This window comes from Harpia harpyja, chromosome 2 (genome assembly GCF_026419915.1).
Source record: "Harpia harpyja isolate bHarHar1 chromosome 2, bHarHar1 primary haplotype, whole genome shotgun sequence".
NCBI classification, from domain to species: domain Eukaryota; kingdom Metazoa; phylum Chordata; class Aves; order Accipitriformes; family Accipitridae; genus Harpia; species Harpia harpyja.
This window is the reverse complement of record NC_068941.1, coordinates 79673131-79694315: the sequence shown is the minus strand read 5'-3', so window position 1 is coordinate 79694315 and position 21185 is coordinate 79673131. Positions and strand designations below refer to the sequence as shown.

At 38.3% G+C, this 21185-nt stretch overlaps 1 protein-coding gene across 2 annotated transcripts in view; it reads left to right on the top strand.

Annotated features, from left to right (window-relative positions):
* The window catches only part of DOK7 (docking protein 7), a 69173-nt gene that overhangs the window by 21216 nt on the left and 26772 nt on the right, over positions 1-21185 (top strand). For both annotated transcript variants that reach the window (XM_052780593.1, XM_052780592.1), the window contains exons 6-7: positions 5178-5285; positions 7976-8838. In XM_052780593.1, coding sequence (XP_052636553.1) covers positions 5178-5285; positions 7976-8838 — 971 coding nt within the window. The remainder of the gene's footprint in view (positions 1-5177; positions 5286-7975; positions 8839-21185) is intronic.

Sequence of the window (21185 nt, the reverse complement as noted above, 5' to 3'; positions counted from 1 at the left end):
CTTGCCATAGTGATTCTTTAAACAAATGTAAAATGCCCAGTATCCAAAAGGAGTTTGTAAACTGCATGTGCAAGGGATATGTGCTCAAGTATAATATTCACATCTTTTCAGGGCTGTAGTTCAAGAAAATATATCTTACTTCCTTAAAACCTTGCTGCTCTTATAACATAGATAAATGATTAGCGTATGTATTTTATTATGTCATCTATAAAATATGTAATGAAAATGCTGTGCAGTGGAGCTCATAAACTTGACTGACCTTTGCAAGGTATCAAAATCTGGTCTAATATCTTATAGCTGACCTGCTTTGAGCAGCAGGTTAGACTAGAGAACTCCTGACATCCTTTCCAACCTGAATTATTCTGTGGCTTTTTGGAAATGTGTATCAATTGAATATGAATATTCTCATGATAAAAATAATTCTATTGTGTGTACATCCAAAATAAAATGGAAAAGAAAAAGAACATTAGATGTTTTACAGTTTACTACTGTGTGGTACTTATTTTGGGAGTCCATTAATTCTGCAAAATTGTACCCAAATACTCCTATTGGTAGTTCCGTTAGCAGATTGGAGGTTTTGATTTGTTAGAGGCTGCATGATTAGGTCTCAAATTTAAGACATATGGCATTGAGGGGGAATGCAAAGGTAGTGCAGTGTTTTAAATAAAGGACTCAAATGAGTGACAGGATGTCTTTGGATGGCTTGTTTTCCCCAGCTACTAGTTGGAAGATAATTGCTGTAATTGGCTACTTGCATAGTCCCCCCCCCTTTTTTTTTCTTAAGAAGATATTTAGAAAACAGACCAGAGAATTTTATGTTCTTGTCTTGACAGAAGTCTAGGTATTTAGGTAGTAATTAATCACTGATTGCATGGTTTGTAATCTATACTGAATTTGCATGCATATTATTTGAGAAATGTTTGTTTATCAGGTGTGTGTTGAATTCCTTCTTTTCACTAGCAAGATTCATCTTGAATGTCAAACATGAACACAGCAAAGGCCCAACAGCCAATCAGTGATGTCTTTGATCAGTGGGCAGATCAGTACTCTCTAAATCTGGCTAAGGCTATGGGACAGCCTAGTCCTGCAGGCTGGAAAGACCCCAAATGTAATGTTGATAGTCTTGATGCTCTCTTTTAATTTTGGAAGCTTTTTCAGGCTGCTTTGTGACTGACTGGAGAGTGTGCAGTGCTGCTTGCTGAGGATCTATCTGATGCTTTTTCTTTTTGTTGAAGCTTGATACACCTTTGGCCATTGCAAGACAGCTCTGTGGCTGCCTTCTGCAGTATCTGTACCAAGTGGATCCTCCTCAAACTTTTAGGACATCTTTTCATTCCTCCAGACATCTTACAAGGTGTGGAGATGTTAGCATGAAGGTGAGGGTCCAGGCCTGATTTGCAAATACGCCTACAGTTACAAAGGAAGAAAGGAGAGATGTTCAGCGTAATTTATCTAACTTTGTTTAATGAAGTAATTAACAAATGTTGCATTTTAAAGATGCATATAATCAAGCATATCTTAGGTAGCTGCTGACTTAACTTGATACAATACATTTTTTCCTGACAGGTGCTTACTGAACAACCCTGGAGCTTTGGATTACTGTGACACTTTATTCGTATGTTACCAAAGTACTCAAAATCTCCCACGATGAGCAGCTGATGTGGCTTTAATGAATATCCACCAACGTAATATAAAAATAAAATCTCCATTGAGGCATTTTTAGTCTCGCCAAATTTGACGTAATCCTTCCTCTTTGCCCCAAAGCAGCATTTAAGAATTCAGTGATTGCCTCACACAAAAGACTTTTCTTCATAGCAAGGGATCCATTTTTTGTTTGGAAAATGATAAAACACTTTCTTAATTGAAGGACCTGAGTGAATCTAACTGCCTAGATTCCATGGGAGTAAATCACGTTACAGGATACATTTGCTAAGAGTTTGGGAAATTAAGGTACTAATTGCTCTTAGAGTTGTTGGAGCTCCTGTAGGATGTTGTATGGGCAGAGCTGTCTGAACTTCCTTGGACAGCTGTCTCAGTACTGGTCATGCTGCTTCTGTCCTCCTGAGTTAGTAATATGGCAAATTACTATACAGTTATTTAAAGTCTTTGTATTGTGCATGCACAAGGTATAGGATGATGCCAACAAATCCAACTTTACTGTTGAAAAAACCCTTGTTTTTATCATTGTTTTTAGGCCATATTTCTACACTCATATGACAGGAAGTCATAGGTTATGCCCTCCGTAAGGACTGGTCTCTAAAAGGTAGCTGCCAGTGACTTCAGTCCTTAGTCTGATTTTGTAGCAAAACATCCTGATTAGTGCTTGGTAGTCTGTAACTAAAAATACTGGTATAAGAATCTGCTGCTTCTGGGAAATAGTATTGTGTGTGTTTTCCATAGAAGTCTTGCTTATTAGCAGAAAGGATTAAGGGCAAGACAAAGACTTCAGTAAGACTGATGGACAATTATTTTTAATATCTGCCTGAGACTGGAAGTCTATGTATGTTTGGCAGGTTTTGAAACTATTTCTGTAGATATTTCCTAGTACTTCTGAGAAAGGGTTCTTCTAATCAATCGTCCACAAAACTGGGCAATGAGAGGTCACAGCACATAACTATGAACCCAATTTTATATACACCTTTTATAAATAGGCAATCCTTAAGGGGAAGTTTAACCAAAAAACTACCAGTCCTGTTGGACAGCCAGTATGCCTAGAGATTTCATGATATTGGGTGAAACCTGTTGTGTTCTGTAGCTGTGTAGCTGAAAGGAAATTTGGCTTCCAGAAGCAATTGAACATGTGAAATGCAAACTTACTGATTTGCTTCAACTTCCCTCCTACCTCCCCATCTTTTATTTTATTATAGGCCATTTTTGCAAGATCAGTTGTTTGACCAGTTAGGTTTTTTTTTAATTATATCTTTTGCTGTCTGTAAGAGGGATATCAGTTACTAAAAAACTAATAGTTGTGTATGTGCCCTAGTAACATTCTGAAGATCTATATTTATCAAGTAATCATATTCTGAGGAAAGTGGAAGGATCTTTCCTACTGATGGTTCTTTGCTGTGGGAAGGGTTAGTGTCTGTTGCATCTTGGTTTGACTAATTTGCTGATCTGTTATGCCAAGTTTATACTCAAAGTGCTCGTAGAATATCTTTGTTGAACCTTTTTGGACATAAGGGCATTTAACTAGATACAGCAGAGTAACTGGAGCAGAGGACATTCAAAAATAGATTCAAGCCTGTAATGCTGTATGCCACTGAGCAGATCCTTGCATAGACCTGTCTGGGTTGCACCATAGGTGCTGGTGGCCAAATCTTGTATTTTCCTTTGGCAGAGGTCCATATGGAAGCATTGGGAGTTTCATTTGAGTAAGCAGTTACACAGGTTTGAACTAGTCCATGCTTAATATGAGTTGTATTGCAGGGGAAATAAGAATGGAGACCTAACAAGATAATCCATACCAAACAGTCCTCTTTTCTATTCTTAAGTTTGGAAGGTGTTAGACAGTGACATCAAACAATGTTTGAGCTGGGAGACACAGAGGTCACAGACCCTGTTTGTCACAGGCATTGTTGCCTTGTCCCTGTTAGAACATCTTTGGTTTCCAACATATGCTGTTATAGAAGGACTGTGTGTGTCTGGCTTGTTCTGCTAATCTTATCCAGGTTGCAGACTGCTAAAGATGGAAGTCCCCTCTACATGGGAAAGAAAGTTCAGTATTGTCAGTTCTGTTCCTGTGACGTACTTGGATCTATCCAGGGCAGATCAGAAACTGAATGTGGTTAGGGAGGAGAGATGTGGCAGCTTGTTTCTCAGGTAATTAATAACATAGGGACTCCTGTGGAGCTTCAGCTCACCTGGCAGTGCTCCTTCCCCTGATTGTGAGCTTGTTTTGACTGCTGTGTTGACAACATCAAACCCAAGTATTTTAAAACTGAAAGACCTGGGATAAAAATGAAACTTTTCTTTCATCATTTCAACTGTTTTTTATCTTACTAACTCAACCACAGCAATGTATAGCCTTTTAATCCTTTTTTCCTTCTTACTAAATGATTCAACGATTAAATGTTTTTGTGGTGTGCTACTACTACCCAGTTGATCAGATACACAAAGCAGCAGTTGTGAGGAGGCTACTCTGTTTTATCTGTTATTAATTACTTTCCCTGTGTAATTAATAAAGGCTACTTAAACTTCTGATGATGAACAAATTAGCAGACCATATCCTTTGCAACTGCTGAACGCAACATACTTGTCAGTGCTGTTTGAAGAAATCTGTAAGATTTCTCTTGGGATGATGGTTGTGATTACTTCCAACATCTGGTTTTATTGTTGTGCCTGGCTGGAAACAAAATGGTTAGAGGAAACTAGCCTGTTTTACTGATGAACGTTCTTCCACATTCTGTGTAACTTTTGGTCTTTCTCTTTCTACTGGAATAGAATGAGCCTTCTTCAGTGAAGTAATTTCAGCTGGAATGGCAAGCTCACTAAAATGTATGGGGAAAATCCCCGATAGTACATTTTAGGATAGTTTTTACCATTCTAACTTGTCTTGTATTAAACATGAAGGCATGCTTATTTCATCTCTGACTTCTGAACTTAATGACCTTCTGACCATCAAGCTTGAAAGCAGTGTCTTTGTAAATAGATGATCTGGATTGGAAGGTATCAGATAGTTTAATCACTATGACTCTGAGTTTATGATGTAGATTTGTGAATTTGTAGGATGAAAAATTTGGTCTTTCTCGATGATAAAATTCCCAATGAGTTCAGTGAAGTCAGGACACGTTTTACAGGTCACATGTTAGTTTTCAACTCCTCTAGACCTGCTGGTTGCTAATTATCTCTGCAGCTATTGCCTTCGGTGCTGTGCTCTTCAGGGTTCTGTGCCTGGTGGTAACTCTTACAGACATTGGGTATAATCCCTGAAAACCTTGGACACTTAGAATTATAACTTATTATGTAGCACTTCTCCAGGGTGTGCTTGAAGGCAGATTGTCCCATACATTTTCTGATCGGCATTTTCCCTTCCTGTAGTAGAAGATCAAACATAAGAACCTAAGAATATCTAACGTTCTTATCTAACATAAGAATACGTCTTATTTTTCTTTACTTCTTTTTATATATTTTCCATGTTTCTTCTCTTTTGTTTATTTATTTTCTGTTTCTTTTTAAAGATCCAAGTACAAATCCAGCCTATTCAGAAGAAAGACTGGCTCATGAAGCTTTGCAATTAGAAAAGCGCTTGAGCTTGCTGTCCCATACAAGTCGCCAGGGCAGTGGAGGTAAGAAGTATCTTTAAGTAAATAAAAATAAGTGGTATTCCTTCCCTCCCAGGCTTTAGAAATGAGCATATGTATATAATTATAAGATGCTGAGCTTAAAAGAAAAATAATAGAGAAACAGTCAAGATATTTGATTTGGCTGCTGTTGCTTGTGGGGCAGTTCAACAGCATTGTCTAAAGTCCATTAACATAGATTGCAGTTTTGCAACTGAGCAAGGTGAGTTTGGGATCAAACGCTATTAACATAAGAAAATCCTTTAGTATGCTGAATCCTACTGAATTTGTGCATGTGCAACTTCAAAAGAACTGTGTCAAGTTTGATATCTCCTTAAGTACTTGACTCACTCCGGCCTGGGAGATGGACTGACTTATATAGTTCACAAATCAGGCTTACAGCAGATTTTTGTAGTAAAACCTAGGACTCCGGTGCTTTGGTTGTAAGTGTTATTATTCTTGCTCTTTGTCGTGCTATCTGTACATGTCCCTTCTGGAGTTCTTTATGCATCAAAGTAGAATTGGTGTCTAGCACTGGATTTGTAAAAGGGCCTATGCCCTGAACTGCCATTTGAATTGTTTAATAGCAGAAGTTAGATCCTCAAAACATCTGCTTTGCTCTTGGCTCTAAAGCCTACGAGCCTAAAAATGGCCCTTTGAAGATCCTCAGGAGCTTAATTATGTACTTCTATACATGTCAATGGCTACTTTAGTCTTGACACTGCTGAGTACTGTGGTTTGTGACTAAATTCCACTGAGACTTCCTGAGGTTTTTCTTGGTTGGCATATAACTACTAGACTTGACTAGATTGATGAAAAACAAATGCAACTTGATAGAGAAGCATGCCTGGTTTTTTTTATCCAGTCAATCTGGTTAGAAAACATGGCCCAACTTCGTATACATTCTCTGCTTGAGATTACCTAAATTTATGACCTTATTCTCCTAAGAATGTTATAATCCTCAGAGAATGAGGACTCCTCGGGTAAGATTTTCATATTCTGTTATTTAAGTTTTGTATAGGAAAAGTAAATATTTGTGTTTATGGGAAATAAAACACCAAGACTGTCCCTGTAGGTTTGGTGGAAGCAACATTTGCCTGAATCTGGAGATCTAGGTTCTGCCACTGCCTTGGAGAACGTGTAGCTCTACACAGTTAGAGCATTTTCTTCAAGACTGTGGGAGGGCTTCCCTTCCAGAGTTCTAAAGTGCCTAAAATATTTGTCTAAGAGAAGTGATTTCAAATAAATTCAACAATCTTATTTTTAAAATAAAAAAAGATGTTTTCGTAAGCAGAATAACTTTTATTTAACAAGTATATTTCTTCTTCCGGGCTTGTTGCTGAGAACTACACTAATATTTTTGTAGTTTGTGCCTTCCATCTAGGCAGCTGTATAATTTAATCTCAGTAGTTACACAGGGGTCACAAGACAGTGTCGTGCAATGGGCACTGGGGGAAAAGAAAGAATTAGATTTCACGGGATAAACATTGCTACTATGTGATAGTATATATCAATAATTAGTCCAAGAAAAGCAGGACAATTGTTTTAAACTTCTCCCTCAACAACTGAGAATAGAAATACCCTAGTAACACCAGAAGCTCAGGTCACAATTTGCAGTGGACCCTTCCCCTTTCTACCCTATCTGGCAACTTATGCCCAAGGTTTAAAATTAATAAAATTAATACCTACAAAATGATCCAGCTGTCAGCCTTTGTTTTGACATTGGTTTTATTAAGAAGAAAGAAAATAACATTGTGGACTGTGTGTGTCACTACAAGAAAGTGGTTTTTTTTTTTTTTTGTTTGGTTGGTTTTGTGTATGTGTTTGTGTGATGTTTGTGTTTTGTCCTTATGCCCTTATGGCCCTTTCATGCCAATGTTTAATTTTTTTCTTCTGTATTCTGTCTTGGATAGCAGTAGTTACCTGTAAAAGTGTCCTTGCAAGTATCAGTGAGAAAAAAAATTTCTTGCAAAATGTGCATAAATGAATCATGGAAGATCTTTTTGTATCTAGATATGTAAACATTTTTATAATAGTAGTATTCTCACTTTTTTTTGTTACAGTGAGGTGTGGTTGTGTTTTGGTATGGATATGATGGAGAAGTACAGTGTAGGAGAGCTCAGAGGAGAGAACAGGACAGTCTTAACTTTGATTTTATTTTTGTTGTCTCTTTAACATTCACTTCGATGTCATTCAGATAAGATTTAAATCAAGGAAAAAATACAAATGTGATAATAATTTGGTTGATTCAGATCAAATAGAAACATGGAAATGTCTTATAGGGCTTTGGGTTACAGTAACAAGGTTTTCTTCAGAGCATCCTCAGCTATTCTGAGCGTGGGACTTTGATTATTCCCTGTGACATAAGATAGGAGTATCTAAAATAAAACCAATTAACTGTACAGAAGTAAAATATGGTTGAAAAGGGGAGAACTTGGTGCATAAACTCTAAAAATTTAGCCCTGAATGCATTATGTTCCGCAGTGTGGTAGGTTTATGGCAAGGTAACATACTATTTGCATTTTGTTTTTCCTGTGGGGATAGGAATTATTGCAGGAATTCTGGCTTTCTGACAGAAGTTCCCTTTACAAAAAGCAGATGGAATCTCAGGGTCCTTTCTGTTTGTACATACTTGCCATGTTTCAGTCTGTTGATTGTGTTTTAAACATAGGTTGATATGTTTTCTTCTTTCCTAGGAGACGACAGAAGTCTTTCAAGCTCATCTTCAGATACCAGCCACTCGGATGTTAGTGTTGGGAGCAGATTGACAATTTGGCCTGAACAGTCTTCAGCCAGCACTTCTCAAGAGAGTCATGGATTGGCAGCTGCAAAGGGCATTTATCTTGGGGAAGAAAAGACCCTTCCAGAAGGGGCACGTAGCACCACTAAACTGCCTCCAAAGCCCCTCCGATCCAGACAGCTACAGGAAATAGGTCGCCAGAGTTCTTCTGACAGTGGAATAGCTACTGGTAGTCACTCTTCTTACTCTGGAAGCTTCTCTTCCTATGCTGGCAGCTTGGACATTTGCCATGGTGATGAGTTTGGATCATTGCTAAGCTTGCCATTGAACTTTCCTTCGGATCAGAATTTATGTACTTGTCCTCGCAGTGAGCCCCAGAGAGGTGCAGGATCAGAGTATCAGGTTCCCAGCTCGCTCAGACATATTTACGATATACCCAGGAGTTTGTTACAGGCAGCTTCTAAAGATGTGCAACCGAAGAGTGCAGATTCCACGCTATCCAAGGACCAGGCCCTGTCACCTCAAGGTGCTAGTGACCCAAAACTGCTACTACCACGGAGGGTACCTGAGCACAGCCAGGACAGAGGGAGGCCTTCATCCTCACTTGCAGAAAGCAGCAAGGACTCAAGTGATGAGACATATGTGGATTTTGTTTCGAGGTGGTCAGACACAAAACCACAAGGACAGGTGTCAGACTCCAAAAGTAGCGAGTTGTCACCACCTAGTGGGGCCTCAGCTGACCCCTATGACACATGTAGCCCCCACCTTGGGATGACAAGAGCTCTTTTTTCAGCTTGTCCAATCTGTGGTGGACTAAAGGTAAATACCTAACACTGAGCAGATGCTAACAAGCCTTGCTTAATATAGCATGATTAATTTAAAATGATTTAAGTTGCAGGTCATAAATACTATTGTTTCCTTTATAATTTGAACAAGTAATAACTTTTGTGTTGTTTATGCTCAAGTTGAGAGGCTTAGCACATGGTTTGCTCAAAATCTGTGCCTGATCAAGAAAACACTGAACAATATAGGCCATCAATCATTACTTTTAAATTGGTCAATTTTGGCTTTGGGTGTATCTGAGTGGCTTACAGTGACAGAGACAGAAGCTTTACAGGCACTGAGAGGGCTGAATTTGTCATATAACAGTAATTTAGCATGAAGGACATTGATCTCTTTTGCTGCTGGTATTTCAAAAGAAGAAAGAAGGGAGGTCAAATAGTATGTGCTGCTCTTAAGGTGACCACAGTTTATCTTTTTATTTTATTGATGTTTTTATATTCTTTATCATTGTTGTTTGAGCGTGTCTTGCACAAGAAGCCAGATTTGCAAAAATTCTCACTGGGGAAAGAGAAGATAGTCGAGTCAGCATGGCAATCCATAGCAGATCAAATAATCCAGTACTATAACTGGCCAATGACAGATACTTTAGAGGAGGTATATAAAAACTCATTAGTGGTCTACTACCAGGACAGTGTATTTGCAGGAAAAATTATTTTTGATCACCAGTCACATAAAGACTTAAAACCGATGTTATGGAGATTCATAGGCCTTTCTAAACAGATTTGCCAGTATCTGTAACTATGACTTTGATATTCTTATAAATTCTTTTTGAACCCTGCTAAATTCTTGGGTTTTTATGGCAGTAAGCTTTGTACATTAATTGTACATTGCATGAAGAAAATGTATCTGTTTTTACCCATTCTGGAGAAGACTTTTTTTGTGACTGTGTTTGCTAAACTAGAAAAAAGTAAAGCTGCTTGTGTTGGTGAGCTGTTGAAAAGCTGGGAAGGTTAGAGGGAGTGCTCAAATTAGGGAATGTGTGAAGTAAGGATTCAGCAAGAGAGACTTTTGTTTGAGGAATTAAATACTGCCACTGAAGTGGCATTTTAGTTGAGCATGTGAGATTACATAATTCACTGCTATGAAAAGGGCTTGAGCGTATAGTAAGTTATGAAAGAAAAATTAAAAGATTATAAACTTGAGGGATTATTTTCTTCTCATGAGGTGTTTCATGCATTGGCATCGACTGCCTTCACATGTCTGAAAACTAGAAAATGTTGTCTGCCCGAGGTGCTTTTATAGCCTCTGTAACAGCTCCTTGGACGTTACTTTGTCATGTACTTGCACCATTTGGGAGGTAGGGAGACACTGGTGTGACAGGCCTTATAAGGTTGTGTCTACACTGATCAGTAGGATCAGTGTTCTTCCAAGACCATCCTTGCCATCCATCTGCACCAAAGCCCCTCCTAGCCCTCTAGCCTAATTCTGAAAGCTTGGCTGGATGCAAGGGCCTGAGATTCAGCCTCTCACTTCTGTTCTTTCTGCAGTGCAGGCAGCGGCTTCCTGTGTCTGCTGCCTGTAGTTAGAGAGAAGTTGGGAAAATTGCACAAAACTGATTCCTAGAAAAGCTCTGCTTTGGGATCAGAAAGCTCCAAGATGGATTTGTTGTAGGCAGTGAGGAAAGAATTTAAGGTACAGTTAGCTCACATGGTCCAAAGGTTTCTGGGTGATCTGAATTGTCAGTTTAGACATGAATTTATCAAAGTTTTCCCTGGATATCTGTGGCAGACAAGAAGCTGAAAATGAGTATTCCATTGTATATCTTCAAAGCCATTAAAGACTAAATTATGTCACTACTTCTTTAATTGCCTGTTGACCCCAACAACATACACACCCCCATCTTTTATTGCAAAGTGCTGTCAGGTTTCATGCTGTTTCTGGTTGCCCTGAAAAGTTGCCCTGAAAAGTTGGCAAGAATGTCAGGGATTGTCAATATTTAAACAAATTTAGCGAGAGAAACACTGGTGCAACCCTCTTACTAACTCTTGTTTTAGCATGAGATACACACATCTTATCTTTTTTTTTTCTACCCATTTGTAAGCAGTCAGGAAAGAAGTCTCATTAAATGGAATGATTCATGGGTTTGTTTTTACTTCTGAAAGAAAAATTAACCTTTTGATACATTGTCCCAAACTGTCAAGATGAGTTATTTTAGCAATATTTAATGTACACTGTCTTTGGCTTTTCTCATGATGAATATGGTGAAAGCACAAATCCATATGCTGTAACTAAAAAATAATTCTTATCTTTGTGCTCTAAACAGAATATGCTTAAGATGCAGTTAGGGCCAGGAGGAGTTGATTTATGGATTAATGAAGACACCAGGTTTTCACATTTATTCAAATTCATGTTCAAAAGGCTTTAGTGTGCCAGTGTTTGGAGTTCCTTTGCAATTTCAAGTTAAGCTGTTAATTAAATTGTGTTGAAGGTTTTTAAATGCCTACTATTTAAAGTGAGTGAGTGACCTGAGTAGAGGAGAGTCTACAGCAGTAATAAAGGATATAAGCATTGGTTTGTTTTCTGCCCTGTATGTAAACTTTGGCAAATCGAGGTTAGATTTGGACATGTTGTCTGTGTATATTGGGAGTTCAGCATGTGAAGAGTTGGAGACAGGTTGCAGGATGAAGACATGCATATGTGGAAGGCATGGTGGCGTTCATGATTGGGATTGACTTGGTTAAGAACCACCTGCCCCACTAAAGACAAGGATGATGATGAACGTAGGGAGAACATACCGTGGGAAAGTGCCAAGTTTCAAACAGAAAATAGGGCAAGGAAGCCTTTCTGCTTCACTCTGGATGAAGAATAGAACCAGCATGAAGAAAGTCACTAAATATTGCTTCTATTTTTTCTATATTGTATTTCATATTAGACATTGGGGATTAATAAGCAAGCATGCAGGGTGTTTTGCTTTCTGTTGTATGTTATTGTAGTGTGCTCAAGATGTCCTTCTCTACAAACTTCACAAGGTGTGCCTTTGCTATGTAATTTTTGCCTAGGTGATTTCAGTGCTGTAGATGATTGCAGAGATGAATTCTTTGTGTATTGTAAGTATATTTTAAGCTTGGAATGTTGGATTGTTATGGGATTTCTGAGTAAGCTGTAGAGATTTATTATTAGACATTACTTATTACATTTTCAGCTACTTAGCTAATACTAATATGATGAATAGAATTTCACTGTATGCTTGTTGCTCTGTAACTTCATTTGATGCTATAGTTTGAGAAATTATGTCAACCTTTTTTATAGGGTGTTGTTTTTTTTTTACACCACCATTGTTTGTAAATTTTATTAGAAGTCTGAAAAATAAAATTATTTTCCAACTCTTTTTGTCCTTTTCCATCTGACAAGTACTGGTTTTAGTTTTGCTTTGCTTTTTGTCCCCTGACCACCTTCTTCTTGCAAGTTGAATTAATATGGAATGATTATGGCTGTCTCTTCACACTACTTAGTTTTCTATTCAAATCACTGTCACTGTTGACAGCTTGAAATATGCGTATTAGTAGGAATGACTTTTATGTATGTCTAGCTCAGCCTAAACTCATATTTATGTCAGTGGGAGTTCTTATGTATGTAGAAATATAGTCTTGATTACTGCTTTGGTAGTTAAGTTGCCACTATAGAGGAGAAAAGAAAGTGTCAGTTTGTGTGTGTCTGTTATCATCAATTCTGTATTGGTGTTCAGCCATCTACTTTAGTTGCTCATTTAACAATACCAAAACCTCCTTGGTGACAATGGTCCCAAATTAGGAGCTGGTCTACCCAAATCCTCTGCGAGGTATTTGTATAGTTCCTGCAACCACAGTAACTGTATGCCTCAAACTTTGAATCTCCCAGCATATCTGTAGTAAGCGGAAATATGGGAATGCTGTGGTCACGATGCACAAAAGAGGTTAGGGGTTTTGTCAGGTAGCAGGATCCACAGCGCTGAGTGGCTAAAAACCCTTCCCTATGCAGGATAGGGAGATCTGGTACCTGCCTTGGGGGGATGTGGATCTCTGTTTAAGTGGAGAGTTGCTTTGATAAGCTGATGGGAAATTTACCTCTTTTAGTCTGTTCTGTAGGAACTGCTTTATTTTGCATTACAACTGTGAGGGAAGGCATGTGCATGTCTGTACTGTGATCCTTGAGCAGGCACTTTACTCAGTATATTTAATCATGCGGCACCATGTCCCTGCAGGGCTTATTAATCACATGCAGCCTTTTGTGAGTGCAGAGTCTCTGAGTAGATCTAGAGCTACTACGAATATCTGTGTTTCCATTGTGCATTGTAGACCAGGGAGAGACTAAGCCTAGAGAAAAGCAAGGCTAATGTGTCCTCAGGCAGAGAAGGGGCTTGAACTCTAAAGAACATCTTGCACTGAAGTCTGTTTTGTGGTCTCGCCTGGACTGATTTAACCAAGGTCATGAACAGCCTGTAACTGGGTTGAGAATATAGCCTTTGTCTTCCAAATCCTGCACGACCCCCTTAACCCTGGATTTAGCTGGTATGTCTCCTTTCATTGTAGACACTGCTTTTGAAAGTGGTAAAAGAGATGGTCTATAAGGTATAAACTTGTGTAGTGACATTCAAGAAATAGCAGCCGCAGACTACATTGTCACATCTATGTAACTGAGAATGTTTTCAATTTTTTTGTCTTTTAATCAGGTACTTTCCTAATGTAGTATTAAAATAGATATTAAAGAAATCACAGTATGTTGTTATATACAGCTTTAATGTAGCTATTTTTTTTCTGTTGGAGCCATTACCTCTTTCCCCATGAGACTGAACACCTTATGTGTTTATCCTGTAGTGTGTTTATTTCCCATCTTTCTCTGAAAGTATGGGAACATGATTATTTGTAATTACACGCCTTTTACATCTCTTTTCAAAGATTTTTTTTTTTTTCTTTTACAGTATTGATGTGTGATGCTGTAACATTTTATGCTTCCTCCCACCTTCAAAAAAGCTACAGGCTGTCTAAATTCTCGGTTGAGAAGTATGCATTTGTAAGCTTCTACAGCATTGTTTCTACTTATATTTCTGCTCTAATCTCAGAGCTCTGGGCAGTTAGGCAACACACACACCTTCAAAACTGTAACAGGAACAATTTGCACCTCAGAGGAATCTGGCAGTCAGTCATCAGTATTATTGACCTGAGTGACAGTGTGTTTGTGAGAGTCTTGTATGCTTTGATGACCATTGATTCTGGGTATTTATTGGCTTTTGGCATGAATTAGAAAACTTGCATTTGTGCTCTCTTTTAAGATTTAATTCCAATTGTTTTTCTTTAAGTCCTGACTGTGATACATTAACCTGCAGTGAGGTGCATCTTCCATAACATTTATCACCACTAAGTGAGGTGACTGGACTGGACCATATTTTGGCAATCTGGCACTTTACATACATTACTGTTGAGATGTTGCTTATCAGCAGTTCACAGGGGAAGGAAGATTTTTTTTTCTTCTCAGTTTACCGCTCTTATTTTGTACAATATTATAATGCTTCTTGGCAATAGGCTTCACTCCCAAGTAATCAAGAAGAGACCCAGCTTCCTTTTACTTTGTTGTTGCTGGTAAGGGCTCATATAAGTGACACAGCTCTTCCAAAGCTTTGCTTGGAGGAGGTCACTTAATAGGTATGTCTCGGGATTTGAGATAGCACAGTAAAATACAAGACATGCCAACCATACCAGAACTGTGCAGATTTGACTTGCTTTTGGCCCTGTAGGAGGCTGCCTTACCTCTTATCTGAAAAATAATACAGAAGATACTCTCCATCTGTCATGAAAGAATCCCCACAGCATTTGTGCTAAGAATAAAGGTTCTAATCTGAATTCAGAATAATAAGAATTAAGCTCTCGGCACTTCTTGGGATCAGGCAGTAAGTGGAATAGATAGCCTGTGGTCTGTAATTGGAAAAGAAGTGCCTGCCACAGAAGCACTGGTAAGTGAGATGACATTAATAATGTCAAGAGAAGAGAGCATCTTTCCTACATGAGGGAATGTAGACGATGTAGCTCAATGGAATTCATTCTTCTGTACTAAACAGAAGTGTTGCTGGATTGCTGTTCTGTCAGAGAACTAGTGAAGATATTGATAAACCACGGTATTGACCTTTTATACCCATCAGAATGAACAAATGGGAAAATCTACTTCCTCCCCTAAATACAATCAAGCTGGATAATAGCTTTTATTATTACTACAACTGATAGCTACTTCTTCCTCTGTTGGGAGCAATAGCTTTTCTGAAGAGAGAGAAAAAAATGTTTTGAAGGAGGAGGAGTCTGACAATAAAAGCTGGAAAAAATTACTCTCTTTGGAATGTAGGGTTTGTGGGGGTTGGTTTTTTTTGACCTAGTCGTAAAGAGACTGATCAGAGCACTTGGAACGTGGCCACAATGGGAAAATGGAAAGCTTTTTTTCTTCTTTTTTTTTCTAAATAGACATCCATTTCTTTCTGGAAAAATTCTACAGAATCCTATAAAGTGTTAGTAGACACTTTCTGTCTTCATTTTCTAAAAGGGAGAAAGTAGAATTCACCTGCAGAGGAAGAAACCACAAAAAGAGATTAGGAAAGCATGGATTACATTGAGCTGAACTCAGAGGGAAGCAAACAACTCCAGTGGCAGCCTTGGATTAAGATTCCTAGGTTTGATTCCAATGTGGTTCATCTCTTTCTGCAAGAGCATAAAGTTGCTTTAAAAAGCCCTCAGTTCCTTGACTTGGATTTCTGCAGAATGTTTGTAATGTCTACTAACATTATATTTTTAAGATCATGGATTAAAGAATGCTATGCAGAAAATACTCTGTTTTGATTAACAGTCACTGATATCAAAGTAATTGCGTGGTTCAGAAGGAACTGGCGAGTATCAGTAGGATAGCAATCATTTGGATGGGATGTCTGGAGGGTTGACAGCAGCTCACTGTGAGTAGATGAGAGAATTGAAAGTAGATGCTCAGTGGGGGTGTGACCTTTCCTACCAACCATTTTTGACAGAGCCACTTAAAACTGGAAGTATGCAAATTAGAAGGATGAAATGTGTTCCAACAAAATTACACAAACTGTGCTTAAACTTGTCCACAACCCATGACAAGACATGTGAGTGGAATTAGTTTTGGTAGTTCATGATGCCCAATATACTTATTACTTCAAGATATCTATGGAAATACTTTCAGTCTGGCTGATAATATCCCATATGGATTTGTAATCAGATTAGAGCCTTAAGGTACCAGTTGTGTAGAGGTTGTGATGTAGGCAAATTCTTACTGTTTCTAATGTAATTGTGCAACCCTATGCCAAGCTGTATTACTTCGTTCATAAAGAGCAAATATTTTTTTCTAATATTGGCTTAGTAAAGTTTAATAATATGGTAACAACACCTTCATATGGGTAATGCGATTTTGGCATTTGTTAGCAAGAAAATGGCAAGTGTGGCAACAAATCCACTGAATAGAAAATTGTTTATTACCTGTTCCACAAAAAACCCACACTGAAACCAATTTGAGGAATGAATCACTGAAGAATATTTATATGTTCAGAACAGAATGAATACTTCCCATAGGCAGAAGAGTTAGAAAATGTGGGTAATCCATTCTGGTATAGAAATGCCTGCCAAACAATTTTCAGGATGGACTGTTTTAGTTGCCTTGTGATTTTATGTATTGCTTTATTATGCATAGTTGTGAATGCTTCTGCTGAAATGCTAGGGAACTTGTCTACAGAAGAAAGGGAATTCTTTGAAAGTCCACATAGTAGATGGGACCGCCAAATTTACCTCTCATGCAATTGTACAGTCCTGATGAGAATGTCCTACTGAGGTCAGCAGAAGCTTTTTTGCAGACTTCAGGGGGCTTTCCTCTGACATTTTTAAAAGAAGGGCCACTGAAATCAGTGTAATTAAAACACTTGCTTCGTAAGAGAATTGGGCTGCGTGTCAGTTAAAAGAAATAAGATGGATCTTTGATATCTAAGAGAGACAGATTTCGATCCCTGCCCCATACGTAGAAGAGTGGGGTTGATTGCTCTGGACCTTAGGAAATACAGAAAGAATCCATACTGAACTTTGATGTTCTTGCCCTGCCTGGCTTAGTCTTGGATGCATTTTACAAACCTGCATGCTATGCTATAAAGCTAGTTGTCTACTGCAGACTCCTGGCAGGAATTTGTGATGGCAAAGTGCAGATGATGGTGTTTTGGGCACTGTTTCACTTTAAATAGGAGAGGAATTTCCCACCCCAGGGTGTGCAAGAGACGTAAGAAGCTTGAGATTTGGACTGATCTAGGAATTTTGTGTTACAGTTTTATTATTGTGGCTCTGACCAGCTTACCCCAGTCCATCTAGTTGTGTAATATCTGTATCTGGATAATGTTTACTCCCCAAGACTATTGTCAGGACTGATGGGATGGTGTTTCTACAGTACTTTGGATGTGGACAATTCAATCCAAGTGCTAAAGATTGTATTAAATGTGATGTTTTTCAGGCTGTAGTGAGAGACAGAAAGTTGTTTGCCTTTCATGTGAACTGTGGACAGAAAAGGAACTCATTAATAAGAATTACTAAAGAAGAAATCCACCTGCCAGGATGGAGCAGCTGCTCTACAATTTTTTTTTTTTTTTAAATGCTGGGAACTCTATCACTAGTTTTTATAACTTCAACAAATAGTTCAAAGTCATTTTCTTTTTAATGAAAGATCACAGAGCAGTGGCACTGAATACATTATTTCAACAGAATTTTTTTTGTGTGTGTGAAATTGAGCCTGAAGAATGGTGTTTTTCAAGAACTGCAGTTACTGGAAAGAAGTTATTAATGCAGGAGCCTTTACACTCAGTGGATTCAGAAAGTCTACAACTGAGAGCATGGCAGTTGAAAATCAGTTCTTTCTAAGAATGGGATTAGCCTGAGGGTTGAGCAATCTTTTAGCATTTAGAAAGGAGTAAGATATCAAGAACATGCTTGAGGATATGGCTGAAATTCAAGCCAAGTTGTAACAACAGAGGAAGAAAAGAAAAACATAATTGTATTACGTTTTCTTCATGTATTCTTTTCTTAAATCCTTATGAAGAGGCATATTGCATCAAATCTAATTTTGCAAATCTTTTTGATGCAATGATTTTTTTTTCTTTAATTTTTTTTTTATTTTTTTTTTTTAGGTCAAAAGCAATTTTGCCTGAATAGGGATTAGGTAAAACTCTGAGCAATTCCCCAGTAAGAGGTGTGAGACCAGATGACCACAGGGAATTTCTGGAGCAGTTCAAGCTATCTGAGGATCTGCAGTTAAATATTTCAGCTAGTCAATTTTCCCGTCTTAAGTAAGTAGATACTTAGCGTTGAGTTTCCTTGGTGCTGGCTAAACTCAGCTTGAAGTGTAGGAACTCTGGGTCAGAACCAAGGTGACAAAATGATACCTTAAAGTTACTGCACCTGACCAACTGAGCAAATCTTTTTACAGTGTAAAAAATGCTCTTTAACCCACTTTTTATCAGTTGCACATAATCTTTTCTGTTCTATTCCTAAATGAGAGTGTGGAGGGAAGGACTTGCTTGAATTCTGGCCATCCTTGCTAGTGCGGTAACATTTTGAATCTTGAAGGGTCGCTTGAAAAACTAATTTGCTTCAGGGAGTAATTTAACACATGGGTGTAGGACAGATGTGTGGGGAAAAATGTTATGTGGAGCCACTGTTGTTTTTCCATCCCCTCTCCTTCAGCTCCAGTGAAGTTTGATGCATCAATATGTCTGTAACAACACATAAGTTTTGTGTGTGTGTAAAAGTTGGGTGGGATGGGGATGTTAAGATCAAAACGATCAAAACAAGTGACTGTTAATGTGATCCATGTGATAAATGACAGCCAGGATGGGGTGAGTGAATACCAGTCTTACATACAGATTCTAGGCTGCAGTAAAGTCCCTTCACTGCATACAAGCTCTGCTTGTATGTCTTCCTTGGCATTATTTTTTATGTATTTCCATGTTTCCTTTCCTAAAGCAGGGTAGATGAAAGAAAGCAGTCCTCAAGACTCTCTCTGAAGCAGTTCAGTCCCACACAAGTCCAAAGGGTAGATGGAAAAGGGGCTTTAAAGTTGACTTTGTGCTCCTAAGTCTTGTCACATGAGGATATTGGGCTATTCGCAGTATAAACTGCAGCAGCCAGCTGTCAATCAACTGAAATGACTGTTTCAACAGCTGGGAATCAGTAGGACATAAACTCTGGCTGTGTTCCCTCTCCCCTAGCCACATCCTCTGCAGTAGTCTGGATTCTGTGGAATCCTCTGCTAATTCAATGCTGATTGGAAGCAATTTTGAATGTACAAGAAATTTGAGCCTGGAAAATATTAAGGAAATATAAACCTTTTCCAGATCTGGTTTATTACAAGGACAGAGAAGTGCTAAGTGGGCTATATCAGGGCTAGTAACTGTATACTTGAATCCTCTGTAGCACGAGGAGAACATTTCCAGATTAAGTTTGCCAATTCATCTCATTCCTTGAAACACAAAGTCAAGCAGAACACACGTGCTATGGAGATAACCGCTATAGAAAGCTTTGGAAAACTACAGAAATAATTATACCTAATAATTCATAGCAGTGCTCTCCGATATAGGAGAAGCCTGTGAGCAGCCCCCATGCATAGTTAAGTATCTGTATCCTTTGAAGCTGTGCAGTTTAATTATAGTTTCATTACCTTTGACAAACCATAATTTCAGTGATGGGCTGGGGATAAAGGAAAACACTTGTCTTAATATTGCTGTTTTGAGCTTTCTCTCCCTTATTTGTCCTTCTAGTTCTGTCCATTTCTTTCTAATAATGATCATTGCTTAATAATTTTTTGTGGGAGAAATTGAGTAACCTTAGCTGTAAATGTGAGGTTGAAAAAGAAGGAAAATGAATGCGAAGATCACATTGCAAGGCTTTCATTTTTATTCTTCATAGACTCATAATTAAGCCTACTCTAGTTCTCTCTCTGTGTGGAGCAGGATGCACAGGTTATAACAAGGATTCTTTTCTTCGTGTCTTTATGTGGAATGGGCTGGAAGGAAGGAATCGAATAACTAGTCTAATGTAAATTGGCATAGCTCCATCGGCTACAAAACAGGCCCAAGTGTATTTTTAGTGCAAGCACAAGCTAAGCCCACACTGTGGAACAACACTCTTTGGGGGAAGTAGAAGGAGGAAAAGACTTTTCTTAGGGCAGTCCCTAGGTGAATGTTTCAAAATGGTAATTACAGCTTAACATAAAATTTCTCCATCTCTAAGAATCTGTAGAGGTAGGTTTAATTAATCTCAGGTCTTTAACATCTGAGATTTTACTTTGCCAGCTTTTGAAATATTTTCACAGTTGAGCCCTTCTTTATTTACTGTTTGTCACTGTAACTGTAGAGTTGTAGTTAAACTCTTTATTTGCAAAAAAGAATCCCTTTTCTTCGTGGATAGATGACTTGGATTTTAAATCTTGCTGCAAGCAGAAAACCTGAGTAAAAGGGATACTTACGCGCTTTTGTATACTTGGTGGAATTAATTTTCTGTTAATCAGAAACTTTTTGACAAGAACAGTTGTGATAAGTTAGGATAATTCTCAGTGCAGTGGCATAAGAGCTATTGTTCACTGAAAAGTGTAAAATGTCTCTTATGCGTGTTGGTTGAAGCTCATCCCCTTTCCTCATCAGAGAAGGAATGTCTCAGTGTCAAGAAATGAATGAATTATTGGACCTTTTGTCTTACATGTCTCTTCTGGTGTAAATTTGCCATAAATTGCTCCTTTGCTAATCAAGAGAGAAAGGCTATTTGAATCCCTTTGTAAGTGTGTGCATATATGTATATGTTAATGATTGTTCTTTTAATTTTAGTCTCTCCAAGCTTCCGGCTAAACAGTACTTTTGTATTGACTTTTAAAATCTTGAAATGGGCTAACGTTCCTACTGCAGCAGAACTCTGTTGTTTCTACTGGGATGTGCTATTCTAAGAAAATGTAGAACACCTCCCATTTGTCAAGCCCTCCTAATTTCACAGGTATTTCTGTAGTACTGAGATGCACAGTTAGTCTTGTGAACTTCAAAATATAAACGAAATGGATCATGTGAGGTGTTGGATCCAGTCTATGTGCACTTTGCCTCTCCTGGTTCTTTTACATGCTGAGCAAGAAGAATGAGATGAGAACACCACACTGCTTATTATCTGCACAGTAGAGTGAAGTCTGTTGTTATTCATACCTGTTTGGGCCCCATCTGAGCCTCATTTTCAGTGGTATGGTAGTTTTGCTGGAGTCTCTGCCTTCTTGGTGCAGAATGAGTGGAAATTAACAGATCTATTGTACAAGGAAGCTCAGACTAGCAAATGTGGGGAAAC